The sequence below is a fragment of the Onychomys torridus genome, chromosome 4 (assembly GCF_903995425.1).
Source record: "Onychomys torridus chromosome 4, mOncTor1.1, whole genome shotgun sequence".
NCBI lineage: Eukaryota > Metazoa > Chordata > Mammalia > Rodentia > Cricetidae > Onychomys > Onychomys torridus.
The window spans coordinates 46,359,253-46,378,885 of NC_050446.1; the positions used below are offsets into that span (position 1 = coordinate 46,359,253).

The window sequence follows — 19,633 nt, forward strand, 5'->3', positions numbered from 1 at the left end:
ATTCTGTTCATCTTTAAAGTTTCTTACTTCAAAAACTTGACATGCTGAGTAAGGCAGGACAAACAGAATGTCTTAAAAATAGACTTGCTATCAGACCATCACCCCTAATCCACAAAAGAATCTGCCAAGAGATTTCAGCAACAAGAGGCGTATTGTAGGCATTTCTGTCCATCAACAAATCTAGCCAGTTGATTAAAATGCCCAAGGCGAAACTAAACACTGTGCAGAGACCGGGGTGGACTCACGGCAGTTTCTTTCATCAGACCCGTCCGAGCAGTCGCTGACGTGGTCACACCTGTATTCGCTCGGAATACACTGACCATTGGAGCATGTCATCTGCTGACTTGAGCATGTGGACCCAGCTGGGAAGAAGAAAAGAGAACATTATTACCAAACACAGGCTAGCCCACTGATGATCGCCAAACATGAATTAGAATAGTTAAGGAGAAAAGCAAGCAGAGAACATATATTGGATGCACACTTCACGGTGACAACATGTAAAAGCAAAGGCCTTCCACTATGAAGTGCAGACAATCCTGCTGGTTAACACGTGTTGAGTGCAAAAAAAAAGGTATATGACAGAGGGCAAATAAGATATGGGCATTAGCAAAGACGGGTAAATACAGGGGCAGAATGATAATTCAGTGGTTAAGAGCACTTGTTGCTCTTGGGGAGGACCCAGGGATCAGTTCCCAGCATCCACATGGTAGCTCACAACCACCGATGATGATTCCTGTTCCACAAGATCCATCACCCTCTTCTGGCCTCCTCAGGCTCCTGCATGCACATGGTGCACATAAATTCAGGCAAACACACACACATTAAATTAATGAATAAATAAATAAATCTTTTAAAAAAAGAAAATGACAGGTGTGGCTCATGGACACACAGGAATTGTGGCATTAGTGTCACAGGAAGGAGTGATGGCATGTACCTACACCTCCAGAACTTGAGAAGGCAAGGTAGAGAGGCAAGAGGGTCAGAGTTCCAGGCCAGCCTCGGCTACTTTACAGGGAGAGGGAGAAAGTTGGAGTAGGGGGCTGGGGGATGCCAATAACACCTTCCTCTCATATAGAAGAATAAATTGAGACACTTTACACACACCGCTGGGGGCAAATAAATAACTGACCCAGATGAACAAAAGACCAACAATGAGCATCCAGGCCACATCCTGAGAAGGCTGGGACAAGGGACCAGAATGGGAAGGACATGGAAGCGAAAGCATCAGTCTCTTCCGGGAGGCCACTGAAAATTATATCATGGCTGGCAAACAGTTTATTGGATATTTAGGTTTTGTTATTTTGTAGACAGGATCTCACTCTGTCACCCTGGTTGGTCTGGAACTCATTACTTAGCCCAAATGGCCTCAAATCCAGGTCCCCAGTCTAAGCGGGCCTTTGCAGCAAGGTCAGGCTACACCTCACATACTCAGCACTCAGATAAAAAGCATTCTGTGAATGGGGAAGTAGCACTAAGCCTTAGAAAGGTCCTGAGGCAAATCAGCCAGGGGCTGGTGACCGAGCATGAGCAGTGAAGGAGAACCAGTAGCTTCTTCTATGTCCCCAGCACAGGATCCAGAGGGACTCCATCTCTTTTTACACCTGTCAACCACGGCTCTCCTGCTACTCACAGCCATCGATTTCCATAAAGGGCAGGCAAAAGATCTGGCACCTAAGCATAGACTTGAGTTATCAGCCCACAGAGCTAAGAGTGGCAGGACCATCCTGAGATGGGGCTCACTCGCTGTTACTATTTTAATTTTGTCTATACTTCAAATTAAAGCCTGGGAAGCTAACCAGTCCCAAGCCTTGGGCGGGGGGGGTGGGGGGGGGGGGGGTGGGGTGGGGAGTGGGGGGGGGTGGTCTAATTCTGTAGTTAGCTACTGCTGTGGATATTGCTCTGTGTAAATAAAGTTCTGATTGGCCAGTGGCCAAGCAGGAAGTATAGGCGGGACAAGAGAGAAGAGAATTCTGGGAAGTAGAAGGCTGGAGGAGACACTGCCAGCCGCCGCCATGAAAAGCAACATGTAAAGACACTGGTAAGCCACAAGCCATGTGACAAAATATAGACTAACAGAAATGGGTTAATTTAAGATAAAAGAAGTAGATAACAAGCAGCCTGCCATGACCATACAGTTTCTAAACAATGTAAGTTTCTGTGTGCTTTCTTGGTTGGGTCTGAGCGACTGTGGGACTGGCGGGTAAGAGAGATTTGTCCTGACTGGGCCAGGCAGGAAAACTCTAACTACAAGCTACATTGTGTATGACCAGGCCTCTGAAGGAGGTTGCCAGTGTATTTCCAGATAGTTTAAGACCCAGCCACCTGTCTCTAAGAGGCTAGACTTCAGGTGTCAAAGGACCAGAGGAAAATCCCGGTATCAACACTTACGGCAATTCTGTTGTTCGTCTGCGCCATCTGAACAGTCCTGGTCCTGGTCACACACCCAGGAGTGGGGGATGCAGGTCTGCTCAGTAGGACACAGGAATAACCCGGATCTGCAGGAATGGGGAGCTGAAACAAAACAAGAGGGCAGATGCTGGCAGACCTCTGCCCCATAATAGAGCACCAGCGCTTGAAGAGAACCTATGTCAACTCTCACAGTTGAGAGTAATTAGTCAGTAACCATTAGAGAAGCCTGCCCGAGTTCACCATCACATCATCAATGGCATCCAAACAGGTGATCCCAAACAATGTATACAGAGGATAAAACCAAACATACATACACACAGATCTAAGGCAAAAGCATCAAAATCCTATGTATGTTTAAAAAAAATTAACTAGTGTTTTTGTTACATTTCTAACATCCAATAGTAAAGTGACATGATAATTGGAAAATACGTGAAATGTGATGCGTGAGATGTGAAGAGGGAACCCAGAGTGAAGTAATTATTTCCACATTTACTTGTTTTAGGAATTTGTGAGTTCTGAGTCTTAATGTATGCATCCTAAAAACAAAGTCAATAACACGTGTCTAAGAGCCATGTAATGCTAGCTGTCAGTGTCACAGGCACTGTTGCTGTTGTCATAGGGTGCCACTGTCCATGTTTGCTTACATCCTCCACTCACTGCGCGTTCTGCCCATTAATTAAAAAGAGTAAGAGCCCAGGAATCAGGATGTAGGATTACAGGATCATATATATGATCAAGATTCACAAAATCATATTCTGCCCCTTCAAGGGATGACTCAGAAAATAAGAGCATCGGCACCACCCAGGGACTAGTGGGAATGCAAAACGAGCAGGCTCTATCTCAACACGGAATGAAAATTTGCAGTTTTACAAGCTCCCAGATGGGCAGTTTGTGCAAGAAAGGGTGAGAGGCCCCAAACCCTTGCTCTTCCTTCCTCCCATTTTCAGAGGCATCACTGAAGCATCACTGCCCGGCTGTGCCCGTGGAGTGGCCCATTCAGAACAACACTCATGTTGCCGCCTGTTTTCCTGCCTGTCAAAAAGGAAGACTTTGCAGCCAGTGACTCATCGTCTGGGAGAGCAAAGGACTTGGGGGCAGTGATTTGAGAGCTGTGATTGTGATAAGTGACTCAACTACTCTGAGGTTATTTCTTGATCTGAAATCTACTCAGAATAATGCTGAGGAATACATACATAAAGAAATGTGTGATGGTGGCTCACAACCGTTTGTAATGAGATCTGGCACCCTCTTCTGTATACATAATAAATAAATAAATCTTTAAAAAAAAAAAAAGCTCCCCCTGAATTATAAACCACAGTAGTTCACATACATCTTTTGATTTACAAAATTTCCCAGGAGACTAACCAGCAAACCTTAATTTTCAAGCATCAGAAAACCAAGTACAAACCCCTTCTCAGTAAAGGTCACAGGCTCACAGCAAGGAACTGATGTAAACTGAGCCCCTCCCTCCAAAGGGAGCAAGATTTACTAACACTAATACCAACCAGTTCACAAGCCTTAGCCCAGCCCTAGGTCTACCAAAGCATGACCCTTCTCTCTGTCACAGCTGACATCATACAGCACTTATTTATGTCACTCAACACAGAGCGAGCCAGGTCTGGCTCTTCTTCCTCACTTACGACAGCCAATTTCGTCTGTGTCATCCAAACAGTCTCTGGTCCCATCACACCTCCAGGCTGCAGGGATGCAGTATCCATTGCCACAGCGAAAATTCCCACTGCCACATTCTGTAATAAGCAAGGAAGAGGCATTTTAATAACAACAGAAACTCTTAACATGCTTCGTGCTATGAGGGGAGGTGGGGAGGAACTGGGAGGAGTAGAGGAAAGAGAAACTAATCAGAACAGGAGAAAAATGTTTTTCAATAAAAGAAAAATAAGGTACTTCATGAAAGAAATACAAGTTAGGGATGAAATGAAAAAATGTTCAACTATTTAGTAGCAAAAGAATGCAAACTATGTGCAAAATTAGGAAAGCAATTTCACACTGATAACATCCATTTGGACATCTGCAAGAAGGATGTTTTCATACACAGTTGATTAGCGTACACCTTGGCATGACCTGTCCAGGAAGCGACAGCATGCACCTTGCTCTTTAAAAGCATTTACTCTGCCAGGCATGGTAGCACATGCCTTTAATCCCGGCACTCGGGAGAGGAATTTGGGACTTTCACATCTACATCTCCTTTTCCTAAGGAATTGATCAAAGGACAAAATATTGATCGAGATTTGAAATATTTTCATGGCATTATTTATAATAAACTACAACACTCCTATCCAATAACAAGGTAGTACTTTCTTATATCTATGTCTTGGTATATTAGGAATCTGTGGAAATGGTTAGGAAGAAACAAAGACTCAGAAGCAAACTCTAACCAGAAGGTTAGCATGGCTCTACCACTATTTGCTTCGCTGCAATGTTTTAATCCCCTGCCTTATACCTCTTAACTATTAAACTATATGTAGGGAGTTTAAATTCAGACCAACTTTGGCTGCTCTGTTCAAAAACTAATGTGTGCCGTGTCAAGTCTACAAAACAAATTTTCTGCAACTGAAGTTAGCCCCAAAGATTAGCACACCCCAAGTGGCAGTGACGTTGGAAAGGCAGTGTGACTTAAGCTCATTTTGTTTAGCAAATATATCCTGCAATGGCCCTTAGGGACTAATCTGACCATTGGAAATCTGCAAGCTATCCCAAACATCAGGCCAGTGATCTCCCCAAGAATTTTATGCCAAATAGAAAATATTCTTCAAAGAGGGCAGCCAACACAAGCCCAACTTGAAAAAAATTCAAATTTATTTCAAACTCAAAGAACAGGAGTATTTTTCAAAGTTGGAAAAAAATAATTGTATTTTCCTTCTGTATTTAAGTAATCATGCTAAATCAGAAAATTCAGATTTCTGGCTATAATTAACCCCACCTTAGCTAAATATACAGATCAATTACTACTCCTAGAATAAATAAACAAGATGTTATCCTGACTTGTGTAAATGCAGGCGTATCAACAGCAAGACATAAACAGAGCTAAGTGATCTATTCCTAGGGAATATAGGCTACTTTGTTCATGGAATGTTCAAATCTGATTGTCTGGTAGTGACACCCTGATTTATAATGTATGCTGCAAATGGTCAGAAACTTCCCTAGGCTAGATGGTGGTACCGAGTGGTACAGGAGGACGTACACCCAAATACCTTCTATAGACTAATGCATGGTGGTGGTTGGTGGTGCGGGCCTGGGGTTGGTGGTGAGGTCTCTTATCAACTACCTTTAAAACACAACAACCTCCCTTGCAAAAATGCCCCTAAGGAATGTACAAATTCACTCTGGAATCCCAGAACTTCTCATTGGATTTTGTTCTACAAAGCAATATTTCCCTGAGAGATTAGGGGCTTTGGAGGTTCAGCTGTTAACACAACATATATTAAATCATTTTTATCAATCAGGTCTATTGTTAGTAATCCAACACAATACATTTATGAGCTTAATACGTTTGTTTGTGTCTCTTAATAGCTAATCACTCCTGATTGAAAAATCATAGCCACCGTAAAGGACAATCTAGTCAGAGTTTTCTATTGTTGCAGAAAGACAATTCTTAGGGTAGCATATTACCTGTTTTGAAAATTGATAATTTTCACAATTGATATTACTTAAGTCAGTTTTTAATGTCAAGTCAATTGAAGTTTGTTTTTGTTTAATTTTGCTAAAATGCCAATGTACAATACCATAAAATATTACAAAATAGACACAAAAATTATTTTTGAAACTTCAAAGCCAATTATTTAAAATTTTTAATTTAAAATTGAAACCAATGGGAAATGTTGCATTTTAAACTATAGGCCATGATTTCCAGTTTATCTTCCAATTGCTACATTATCTAAAGTAAAAACCAATTTATTCCATTTATCAGCATTTCCAAGATAATTCATTTGTCAAATTCATCTTTTCAGTGGGAACTTCATGTCTGCTATAACTCTCAAATGACCATTGTTTGAAAATATCTCCCCCAGAAAAAACAAACAGACACTTTATCATTGCTGTGTGGTCTCTCAGAAGCCAGTGTTGTTTAAAAACAGATTGTTCATGGAAAGGTCTTGATTACAATTGCAGGTACCACCAATTTCAATTGGTTCATATGTTTGTTGTTTTTTTTTACGAGTATTGTACTAAGAAGCAGACTTAACTCACAAGTCCTGCAAAGGTGCCTATTGATCCTTATAGCAACCTTGAGACAGACCATGTTGCAAATTGAAGTCCAGAGTGCTTCAGTAGCTTGCTTAGCATTCAGCAGCAAATAACGTAAAGGAACTCCTTGAACCTGGTGCTTCCACACTAGTAAACAAGCCCCGCTAATCACTGCCCCGCTAATCACTGTTCTGTGTTCCCTTTTATACACATCGAATTATTCCAAACTCAAAAAATGAATGTGGACTTTTCATTTATTTTCTAAACTTGCTATCTATCTTTGAGTTCATAAATCAAAGTGGTATAGACTCCACAGAACTCACACATTGTTAGGAAAGGAAGTGTGCTCTACTTTGAAACTAATATTGAGTTTGGGAATATTGCAGCATTCAGAAACAAGGGTAAATTCAAAAGAAATCTGGAAATTTAAATCAAATACAGAGATGGGTTTCACCACTTTAGAGCCCAAAGGTATTGGTGTAAGAAAAGACAAGTGTTCTTCATAAGTAGTTGAATCCAAAGCTTCCAGGCCTAAGTGTTGAACTAAGAAAATGTTTCAGATAAGAAGAACTGGAGTAGCAGATAGTGTCCAGAGGAGGTAAGTAATTGTTTTCCAGGGCAGGTGACAGCCACTATATTGAGAAGGTCATTCATCATATCATAAGGTCATATCATTCACAGTCTCTAGCAGGACTCTGAGCACTATGGGCTAACAAAGGCACACTCGTCAGGAAATCAGTAACAGAGCAAACAATGAATGGGAATATATCATCTTAAATTTTTAGATCCAGCTATGGGGGCACATGCCAGCAATCCCAGCACTCAGGAGGCTGAGGCAGGAGGCGCTCTTGGGTGAAAAAGCAAAACCATGTCTCATGAAATCTGCATCATACAGTGAGTGTCAGGCTAGCCTGGGCCACTTAGTAAAAGTCCAAAGAAAGTGAAAAGAAAATAAATGGACTAATTTGAAGTAAAGGCTATGTAGAGGTTGAGATTTTTTTAAGATAATTTGTGTATGTGTTTGCTTATATGAGTGTATGTACAGTATGTGCATGTAGGAATCTGCAAATATGCAGCTCTCCAGAGCTAGAGTAACAGGCAATTGTGCCCCACCTTATGAACCAAAGTCCTCATGTGTATTCTTAACTGCTAGGCCATCTCTCCCTAGGAATAAGGTTTTTTTTTAAGAGAAAGCAATGCATCATTATAATAACCTCTTCATTCTTTTTTCTAATCCTATGGGGTATGTGTGCGTATATGTGTGAGTGCGTGTGTGTGTGTGTGTGTGTGTGTGTGTGTGTGTGTGTGTGTGTGCATGCACTCACATGCGCTCACATGCACGCAGATGCCTGGAAGCCAGAGGCACTGGCTCCCTGGAAGCTACGTGGTTGGTTGTATGCTGCTCATCACGGGTGCCAAGAAGCAATACACAAGCTGAGCCACCTGCCCAGGTCCTGATTCTAATATTTTAGACTACATTAAAATTACTCTTGCACATGATAATGCATTCATTGGTTTTGTGGACTTCATTCATAAATATTTGATGTCTGCAAATGTCCTCTTAACATATTGAGCCTAATAGTTTATAGACTAGATTAAGGGTACAAGAGAATTCCAGGTCCCATTCAGTGGGCTGTTATGAAAACTAAGCAGTTAAAATGCTTCCCAGAAAGTGAGAGCGTGATCTTGCTTCATTTTCATTAGTGAGCATTACCAACCAGTCACCATTAGGCTGGGCAGGATCATCCGTATGATTTGTTACCTTGGCTGTCATTGAAACAGCATTAAGTTATAAACAGATAACCCTAAATCTCCAAAGGAAACTGACCTTTTATGTAGGTCAGAGGTGGAAATTATACCGAACCTTTATAAACATTAGAGTCACATCCATCAGTGTCAAGGAACTTGAAATGAAGTACAGAAAATGTGAAGAAAAAACTATGGATGAATTAAGGAATTCTTTTGAGTTTAGTGAAGGAGGAATAGTCACTGTGATTTATTTAGTTGCACACATTTTGGAATCAGACACAGGAACTCCCTTCCCTGGGGGACCAAGTGTTCAGAAGGAAAAGCACGGGTTAAGCATCCCTCTAAGGGATGGGGAGAGGATTGGGACAGAAATTACTCCACAGTGTTGACTTCAGACAAAGTCCCATTGACGACCATTTGCCTCTTTTCTAAGAAGAGAATTCGTGAAAGGGTTAAGATTAAAAGAACTAGGGAGAAGGAGGGGGAGCTGTGATGAGATGGCTGATAGAGTCTGACCAAAGTTCGATCCCCAGAACTCACGGTAGAGAACAGATTCCTAGAAGCTGTCTTCTGACTTCTCCACTTGTGCCATGGTCCTTGTACACCACACACACACACACACACACACACATACACACACACACCATAGAATTAGAAAAAAGATGAGATTATTATAATGCTGCTTTTAAAAAATGAAATGGGGGCTGGAGATATGGTTCAGCAGTTAAGAGCACTGACTGCCCTTCCAAAGGACCTGGGTTCAATTTCTAGCACCCACATGGTGACTCACAGCCATATGTAACTCCAATTCTAGGTAATCAGGAATCCTCCTCTGTGGGCACTGCACATACATGGTGCACAGTCATACAGACAGGCAAAACATATATACACATAAAAAATGTTAAGGGGCTGGAGTTAAGGGGCTCAGCAGTTAAGGGCACCGACTGCTGCTACAAAGAACCACAACTCACACAGTGACTTACAACTTAAACTCCATTTCCAAGGATCCAGTGCCCTCCTCTGACCTCCACAGGCTCCCGATATGCACATTATACACATACTTCCATGCAGGAAAAGCTCATACATATAAAATAAAAATAAATAAATCTTTTTTACAAAATTTAAAAATAGAACCAAAGAGTGTGATATCAAAATCACAAAAGCCATAAAAATAAAATCCCTGACTCCTATGTGCAAACATTATTTTAGTGCTTATGGAAGAAATAAGGGCAAGATTCTTCTTCATAGAGCTCACAAAATCATTGGGAACATGCTATTCAGTACTTATACAGCAACTACTATTCATTAGGTACATAAAACGTATCCATTGGACCCACTGTATGAATGATATAGTCTTACTTAATAGAAGCCTCCAGGACACTAACCAAGTTCCCCAGAGCCACAAAGAGAAACGCTTGTCCAATTCAGACTCTCGACCTGTGATTCCAGACCTGTGTTCATCACCCCCTTCCCCACAGCACAAATGAGAATTTGTGTTCATTCACTGGAACTTGCCAGCAGTATTTATTGTAGATAGTTTCCAGAGAGAGCTTGCTGATTGCAAAGCAACCCTGTGAGTGAGTGTCAACAGTCCCATTGCATAGCTTTGTTCCTCAGCTTGTGGGTTCACACCTAAGCAGGCTGACTCCAGGATTAGACTGTAATAGTAGATAAGTTAGGTCTCAATGCGTAAAGACAATAAAAATGACAACTAACGGCTGGATGGGATGGCGACATCAGAGGCAAAGGTGGAAAGGTCAAGAGTTCAGCCCACTCTGAGCTAATAAGATCGTGCCCCCCTCCCCACAAAAATAAAAGTGACCTGTGGGATGGGCGTGGAGAGCAGCACAAGTCACTGGGTGCTGGAGTGACCAGACGCCCTTTGTAAAGCAGAGCAAGAGATTCTGGTCATTATGGGTGGTTGGTAGATAAAGAAAAAAGCCAGGAGAGTGAATCGGGGAGTCCTGAAAGAGATGGGGACTAGAAAGGGGGCGTCTTGGGGTCAGGTAGAAACCTGGTGTGAGGGCAGCTCCCACGAATCTCCAAGGATGACCCTAGTTAAGAGACTCCTAGCAGCAATAGTGGATACGTAGCCTGAACTTGCCATCCCCTGTGATCAGATTGGGGACTATCCCAATTGTCAGAGAGCCTTCATTCAGTAACTGGTAGAAACTAATACAGAGACCCACAGCCAAACATCAGCCTGAGCTTGGGGAATCCCACTGAAGAGAGGGAGGAAGGATTGTATGAGCCAGAGGGGTCAAGGACAGCACAAGAAAACTCACAGAATCAACTAACCTAGGTTCATAGGGGCTCACAAAATCTGAACTGACAACCTGGGAGCTTGCATGGGACTGCCCTAGGCCCTCTACAGTTCCTCTATAGTTCCATAGCTTGGTCTATTTGTGGTACTCCCAGCAGTGAGAGCAGGGGTGGACCCTAACACTTTGGCTGCTTCTTGGGAACCTATTCCTCATACTGGATTGCCTTGCCTGGCCGAAATACAAGGGTAAGTGCTCACTTAGTCTTACAGCAACAGAATGGTATAACAGGAAAAAAAAAAAAAAAGAAACGTTGGATGTAATAATGATGCATACTCATAACAATTAAGAGGCCAACCTGGCTACATAGTGAGATGCTGTCTCAGCAAACATAATGACAGCAAATGAATGGTAACCTGGTCCAGGAGTGTCCACACATGGCCACGAGGACTTCACTGCCCAGACACTCATGCAAAGCAGGGGCCAGACAGTAGGATGCTGGGTAGTCCCCAAGAGGCTGCTAGCAGAGACAGGTCTCACCTTGTAGCCCTCCAAAAGCCCTAGCCCAGATCTAAAACAACTGTTTTCATGACAGTTGTTAACAGGTCCTACTGCATATAGGACATAGATGGATGTTTGCCCATTATCCTTTCTGAGGTGAATGTGTGAGATCATCCAGCCTACAGAATTCAGCCGTAAGGTCAGTTCAACTCCAACTTTAATATTTGCCTTAGTAATAAATATACCCAGGCTTTTCCATGACCAAAAGCCACCAGAATGGGGTATAGCCTTTTTATGCTGAGCAATGAGGAAATGAGGAAACGAAACAACCATCTTTTATAACTTAACTACTTTCTTCCTTTTCCATCTAACCACTAGTCAGTCACCAGCCTTGCTCTCCCTTTGGGGGTCTCTTGTACACTGGTTTTTCATTAAGCAACTCCAGCCCTGCAATCAGTATGTCTATCAGCACAGAGTATTATGAATTAAGCCACTGCTTCTCATGGCTTCTGGAAAGGACGCTATTGACATTTGAGATGGGACAGTTATTCATCTTTCAGAACAGTCATGAGCAACGCAGAAGTCAAGGCACCCCAGCTCTGACCTGGGCAATGTCAAGAGTACCCACCCCACTGTCTCAGCAATAAAACCACTAGCTGGCAGTACCACCCTCCGGTGGCCACCAACTCCCAGAATCTCTAAGCAGATTGGACACAAAGTTCAAAATGTCTTAACGTGAAAGATCATCTAAGAAAGCCCCTAGAATAAATTCTTCCCTTCCAAAAGATAATCAAATCTCTTAAACAGCAATTGCACTCCTTCTCACCCATCAATAAGATCTGAGATTGGGAAATATCACCCCGCAGCTGCTGGTACCAGTAACGTGAAATGAACTCCCCTGGGTGTGCGATAAAGAATCTTAAGTTGCAGGGAGGCCTGTTTCACCCTGGAATGTTCCAGAGCATCCACGGGCTTCTCCATTCTAGGGGAGGGAGAGGTCAGGACAGGAAAGCAAAGGCCAGACATCAAAAACCCTAAAGACTTATTCATTGCTGTAAAAGCCAAAGCCATAATAAGCATATAACCTCCTTAGGGTGAAGGCATCAGAACCAGATAATTTCCTCATTATCATCTTACTCTCAACCAGATACACTCGTAAAAATATATCTAAGCTGGAAATCCATTATGGGTCCAAAACATCACTCCCAGCCTGAACCAAAGAAGTGGAACTGGGTCCTGTGATTTTTCTGCTAGTCTGAAATTCCTACAGTGCTTTCCCAAACTGCTAAGTTGTAGCAAGGGTCTGTAGAGGGACTCCCCCATACATGGAACAGTAGGCTTCTCCCCTAGAGGAGGAGAACCCTCATATAGGATGTTGAGAAGAGTACTATCTAAAAGAGGAAAATTTAAGATGGTCTGCTAGCCTCATAAATAAGGACCCAATGAATTAAGCTACTTCCGAAAAGGGTAAAATGCCCTTCAACACTTAATGATTTAAAATACTCTGAAAAAGAAGTATAAATCTCCCGTACACAAACACACACACACACACACACACACACACACACACACACACACACACACACTCAAGCTGTTTTCTAACCTATATCAGTCAAAGGATTTCTATCAGCTTCCTTTATCAATAATATTAGAAAACTGTTGAATGAACTAAACATTAAAATAGAAATTAGTTATTCATGAGAAGCAAAACCACACATCTCCAGGCAGGCACTTTCCTGCTGAAGAGTTTTAAATGGTGCAACAGAGAAGCCACAGCATTTAGAGCGTCAAGCCAGAGTCTGTCTGGTTCAGGGTGCCAAGTACTGATTCAATGAAAGTGACATGGGCGGGTGTATTAAGAGCTGCAGGTGGGACTTTGATCATCCTAACAGGCAGGTAGAATTAGCAAACCTCCACATTAGAAAAAATGGCTTGATGTTACTGACAATAGCAATAATAATAGAAGCAGAAAGGCTTGTATCTTGTTGGAACTGGAACGCTGGCTCAGTGGATAGAAAAGTGTGTCCCACCAGATAATGAGGCCAGGCTCCAGAGCCCACATAAAAAGCCGATGCAGCAGCACACATCTGTAATGCCAGCATTGATAAGGCATGATGGAAAGTGGAGACAGGAGAACTGGATGGAAGCTGGTGGCCAGCAGAAAGGAGACAGACTACCATGGCACATGTGCCTACACACAGACACACAAACACACACACACACACACACACACACAACTGTTGTATTTCTTCTTCCTGCCTTCACCTTATTTAATTATTAGCTATCACAATAGTTAATAAACTTTAAAAGAATGGAAGAGTTCAGAAAGAAGGACTATCATTCCTAGACACTGAATTCAATGACACTGGGCATCCCAAGTGCTAGCCTTTGATTAAATTACATCTGGTATCTTGTACCTTGACTTCAAGTGGGTACAAAATAGCAATTCAAGCCTTGCTATGGCTTCAATCCATATTTCACCAGCATGTCATTGCTATGGGCCCTTATACAAGTCACAAATTACATGGCAGGGATTAAGTTACTTCTCATTCAGAATGTATTTTCAGAAAATACATATCAGGTATTCATATACACATTTCTATGTATGTGTTCTTTATACTTAGTATGTTACTACCAGTTTATTAAGATACACACAAAGTTAATAAATACAATTTTAATTAAAGAGGAAAAAAACTTCAGCTTATTTGCTGCAACCCAGAGTCATTTGGCCCTGGCTTGGTATGGCTGGGCTCAAATAGCATTTATAGGTCTCCAAATCACTCCCAGGCACTATAAATATCACCACAGTCATGTTATGTGATCATGATGACACACATAATTCAAAGGCTTGTTGACACAAAAATCACAGCATTGTATTTCACCAGCTGATACTCATGCATGCTAAAAACGCTACTCCAGTTCCTGCCTATACAGGGGGATTTATGCTGTCTCAAAACTAATAGCTGCTTCAATAACTTAAGCTTACCTGTGATGACTGTCAGAAACAGGAAGAGGAGGAAAAAAACATAGAATTACATTTCATAATATTTACATAATGTGTTTTACGTATCACTAGTAATTAAAGAATGTACTGCCGGTATTATAAATACAACTTTTAAATTTTGTTAGTACATTTGTTTCTTTATGAGGGGGAGGCACACCTACAGCACAGCGTGCTTGTGGGAGTCAGTTCTCTCCTTCCACTATGTGGGTATTCAAACCCAGGTGTCGTGTTAGCAACAGCGCGCGCGCACACACACACACACACACAACGTAAAGTTTCTAAAAAGCATTGAAGGTCTGTATCAGCTACGTTATCAGAGTCCTCAACCTTATGTGATAGAAAAACAATTGCAAAAATATTCTTCCACAGAAATATTCACCACTGCCTTTAATACATTGAAAAGAAAATTAATCATTCAAGTCATTATTTTATTTCTAGTTGACCAAGAATAAGCATGGCCATCCAACTCCTCCTCGGACGTGAACCCACCGCTGTGATCCCATCACTGCTAAAGAATCAGAGACCTTAAGGTGTGATAATAACTCACGCCTGTAATTCCAGAATTTGGAAAGCTGAGGCAGCAGAATTGTCTGGGCTCTCTACTAAGAACTAAGTGCCAGGGCAGCACAAACTAGAGTGATACCCTGTCTCAAATATATATATATATATATATATATATATATATATATATATATATATATATATATATATATATATATATTTCTATAGTAAGTTAAACTAAAAGTCCCAACTATTCTTATGTAAACATGTTAAACTCAGTTCAAGCAAACCTAAATTAATAATAGTTTCTGTGAGATGGAAGGACAGTTGTCAGCAAATGCACTATCTTTATAACAATTCATTCTCCTCCAGTGACCCAAGTCAACGAGCCAAGATCCATCTAGAATCTAAGAAATTAGGGCAAGGCAGTCCTTGCTGAAAAAGCTAATACTCCAAGCCTCCTTTCACTCAGCACTTCCTAAGTCTCCTGGGTAAGTTAGAAAGGGGAAAAAAGCATCTAATAGTCCAAGAATTAGAGCCTTATCTAGTTAAGGGATCCTACCTCCACCTCCCTATCTGAAAATCCCTTCTCTCTCCCTTAGCTTGCCAGGACTTCTCAGCCTCCAAAATATCCCCACAAATGAGCTTGTTGTTCACAGAATATTTTAAAGGAATGTTTTCTGTGGGCATGTGCACTTGCTTAAATAGGAAGCTCACTCATGGGGGAACTCACTCTGTAATTGTGCCCTTGTGGTCATTTTCCAAAGACCAAATAAATAGTATGTTCTCTGCCTCTCAATGAAGCAGCCTGGAGAGAAACAGGGTATCTTATGATGTCATATATTGTATCAAAGCTTTTGCTGAATTGAAGCCAAATCTCATCAGGGTAAGTGTCTTTTTCCGTAAAAGCACAGAGCAGTTAAAACACAGTCAAAAGGCTTTTCAGTAGGACCCAGGGACTTCTCTAGAGGAGTGTGATACATCTGAGACTAAACTTAACTAAATGAAAAGGTCATGGGGAATAGTGCACGAGCAATGACTTCCAAGGCAAATAGCACCTGTTGAAAGCCTGATTTGAAAACCTGGCTGCACTGGTTAGGAGTCCAGCAGTCCCATTCACTGGAAACACAGGATTCACCAATTCCACCCAAATGGAAGTTAAGTATGCATGCACACATCCACAGGCAGCAGGCACACAACACAGGCTTCCAGAATAAGGGAGGGACCTGTCTGTACAACAAACCATGTTTGTTCTCATCTCTGGACTAATTCAGGATGTGTAAGTGAGTTTCCCTCCCTATTGGTTCAACTATTGCTACATACGGAATCATTACTTCTTCACGGGTGAGTTTCCATTCTCCTTCCACTCAGTTCTTTCATATCTAAAAGCCACCAGCTCTTGGCTTACACAGAACTAAGAGGCTGAGTGTGACTCTCCAGATGGCTGAACAGTACTGAGAAAGCCCTGTACAATTACAGCAGGGAAGGAAGGGGCAGAGAGAAGACTTAGAAGCCAGGGAACTTCCCAGGGTTAAATCCCTGACATCACAGACCCCAGACTCAGACCCCAGCCCCACATCTCTCTGAAAATGATGTTATTATCAGTGTCTGGTTTTCCTCAAAGGATAGTGATGAATAAAAACTCTTGTCCAGAGCCGAGCAGTGGTGGCACACTCCTTTATAGCTCTCGGAAGGCAGAGGGAGGTAGATCTCTATGAATTTGAGGCCAGCCTGGTCTGCATAGTAAGTCCTAGGACAGCCAGGGCTATCCAGTGAGACCCTGTCTCAAAATTCCAAACAACCACAACAAAAATCCAAGCGGCTAATGGGATCACCCCCATAGCTGCTGCTGACCTGGAGGTCTTGATAGTTCAAAACCAGAGAATGAACACTTTTTTAAAAACAATGTCTCATATAGTCTTTATAGAATGGAGAGATGGCCAAGTTGGTAAAGTACTTGCCACTGAATCCCCTGCAAGTACATTAAAAAAAAAAAAAAAAAAAAAAAAAAAAACCCACAGCCAAGCACAGAGGCAGGAGCCTGAAACTCCAGAGCAGGGGAAAGGGAAAACAGAGGATCTTGGGAGCTTGCTGATCAGCCAGTCCAGTCCAATCAGTAAACTCATGGTTCAACAAGAGACCCTGCTTTAAAAGATAAGGTTGAGGAAGACACTGAAACCACATTGGTCTCCACTTGCACATATACATGTGTGTGTGCACATAGCAGCACACATATATACAAAAAAAAAAAAAAATCTGACCACTATACTTCCCAACTTACATTTCTTCTAACCCACCCCTCTACTCAGAGGAAACCTCCTCCAGTGCAGCTTTCCAAGCTCCTGTGACACCCTCCTCTAGACTCAGTTCAAATAGTTCACATGTGGGGGACATCCTCGCTGCCTCGCAGACTGGATTACATGATCCCCTTTGCTGTGCTCCCAAACCCTAGTATAGCTTATATATTTCCACATCTCATCATCTCATCATCTATAGACAACCGGTCCCTGACACAGCATGTAAATGTTTGTGTAATAAATACACCAGTGATCATTCTAATGGGAATGATTAACCAGACCTACCCACCACTCACCTATACAACTTCTCAGTGATCTTCCCCATAATTTCATTAAATAAGGAAGGACTGGATTTTGTTCTGCTTATGAGACAGATTCTCAATATATAACCCATGCTGGTCACAAAGTCACAATCCTCCTGCCTCAGCCTCCCAAATCCTGAGACTACAGGCTTGGGCCAGCATAGGTGGTTGAATGAGTGAATTCTATATAAAGGAACAAATGCTGGTTGATGGCTGTGTGCTGCCTGGATGCACAAAGTCAAGTATGATCCTCATGTGCTCTCTCAGCAAATCCTTGACCAGGGGGGCATGGCACCCTCTGATTCGACCTGTTCCAACCAGTCTCAGGGTTAGAGAGACACAATAAACTACAGGAAGCCAAATGGACAGGGTGCATGTCCAGGCTACACGAGATGGAAATGCTCAGTCTCCTGAGAAATTTGAACCTTTTCATAATTTGGCCTTGAATTTTCCCCTTTAAAAATCTGGAATATGAAGGCCCAAACTGTTCTTGGGAGCAGACAGGCAGGTGACAAGGCCTTGTCTTCCGCCATTGCTTCGTCTGGTAGTTTCCCTTCCCTTAGAAAGCTGCATTTTTCCCCTTCAGCAGTTTCTACGGATAGAGAATCTGACAGGTGGTTTCTGCATTTCAAAAGCCCACACAGCGAGGAGTCTCCTCGGCAGCATTGACCCAACCAGGAACTGGTCAAATGTGAATAATTTGGCACCAGGTTCCCTGGGGACCAAATGTTCACTGAACACTCTCCAAGTGCTAGTACCTTGCATGTTCACAATGACCTATAAATGTCCCCCAAGAGGCAGGAATTAGACTCCACATTGTACAGTTGAGGAAGCTGGGGTTCAGAGGTCATGTGACTCACAGGAACACCTCTGGAAAGCAACTGAGCTAAATATCCAAGTCACAGCCTATGTCCCAACATGAAAAAAAGTTTGGCCCCAGGTTAACTCAGTCCATAGTAGACCCTGAAATTAGGGATCTTTGAGCAGGCTGGGAGGGGCTGGCTTGGTAACAAGAGCTTTAAACTTAAATCACTGGCTTCTGCCCATTCCCACAAGGCAGGCCACGTGTGTTCATACACATGTGTACAGATGCCAGTCTGTGTAAGGACATACTTACAGTGGTCAGAAACCCACCTCAGGGATCCTCCTGTCTCTTGTCTTGCCAATGCCTGAGCTGTGTCCCCAAACCTGAGGCATCTACCACCAGTAGATATGAGGAAACCATGGGAATTCTCTTTTTTTTAATGGAAGTGATTTTAGCATAGAATTGTTGCAAATGTATATTTACAACTCAAATATTTCTTCCTGACAGAGCCCTAAACGATTCATATCATCTGTCCTAAAGAGTGAATTGCCCACGTGCTCAAGCCTTTCAGAAAAGGCAATAATGTTCTCAAGGACATAGGTTACACTTTTGTCATATTCTGGCTCACAGTTAATTGATGAGTAGGACGTTTGTCATTTATGTCTGGCTCAGTGGCATATCCCCATAGTTACATCACTATGGAGGCTGAAACAAGAATTTAGTTGTGTTATTTCTATGATATTTTAAAAACACAATCAAATTTTACAAATGAATGTGGCCCAACAGGCAGGGGGTGTCCCTTCAATGGCAGGCGACTTGTCTAGCATGTTCTTGGCTCTGTATTCACAAAATCAAACAAAACCTTATATATATTGCCACTGGTAGGAATAGTGGCCCATGCCTGTAATCCCACAATCCCAGCACCTGTGAGCTAGAAGCAGAACCAGGAATTCAAGGTCATTCTCTTGCTATATAGTAGTGAGTTTGAGGTTAACTTGGGCTACATAAGACCCTGTCTAAAATGTGTGTGTGTGTGTGTACATATGTATACACATGTGGTGTGGGGGGGGGGGGGGGGTGTGTGTACATATGTATACACATGTGGGGTGTGTGTGTGTGTGTGTGTGTGTGTGTGTGTGTGTGTGTTTCCTTTAAATAGATCACTGAAGGCATCCCTCTAAAGTTTAACTCTTAGGGCTGGTAAGATGAAGATGATTCAGTGAGTGAAGGCACTTGGCACTCAGCCGAAAGACCTGAGTTCAGTCCTTGGAATTCACATGGTGAAAGGAGAACCCAACTCCCACAGACTGTCCTCTGCCCTCCATACTCATGCCAAGCTATGGCAAGCACACAGAGACAGACAGGAGGAGAGAGAGAAAGGGGTAAGTAAGTGTGAGTAAGTATCAACCCTGTTCATTAGGTCACAGCACTCGTGCAGTTGACAAAGGAAATGGAAGAACTTTAAACGCCCTGGCAACAGGCGTCTTACAACCTGATCTGCTGCCTGGGTCTCCTAAGTGCCACCCTGGAGGAGCTGACCTATGTCCCTCTTCCATCAGTCTGTTGAAATGTGCTAAGATGAAGGAGCAAGGTCCCTCAAG

The 19,633-nt window shown here is 42.4% G+C and overlaps 1 protein-coding gene across 1 annotated transcript in view; it reads right to left on the reverse strand.

Moving 5' to 3' along the window:
- The window catches only part of Lrp2 (LDL receptor related protein 2), a 148,855-nt gene that overhangs the window by 114,101 nt on the left and 15,121 nt on the right, over positions 1 to 19,633 (reverse strand). Inside the window, exons 2-4 of the mRNA XM_036183041.1 lie at positions 4,050 to 4,157; positions 2,389 to 2,511; positions 246 to 362 (exon numbers count right to left, since the gene is read on the reverse strand). Of these exons, the coding sequence (XP_036038934.1) occupies positions 246 to 362; positions 2,389 to 2,511; positions 4,050 to 4,157 (348 nt within the window). The remainder of the gene's footprint in view (positions 1 to 245; positions 363 to 2,388; positions 2,512 to 4,049; positions 4,158 to 19,633) is intronic.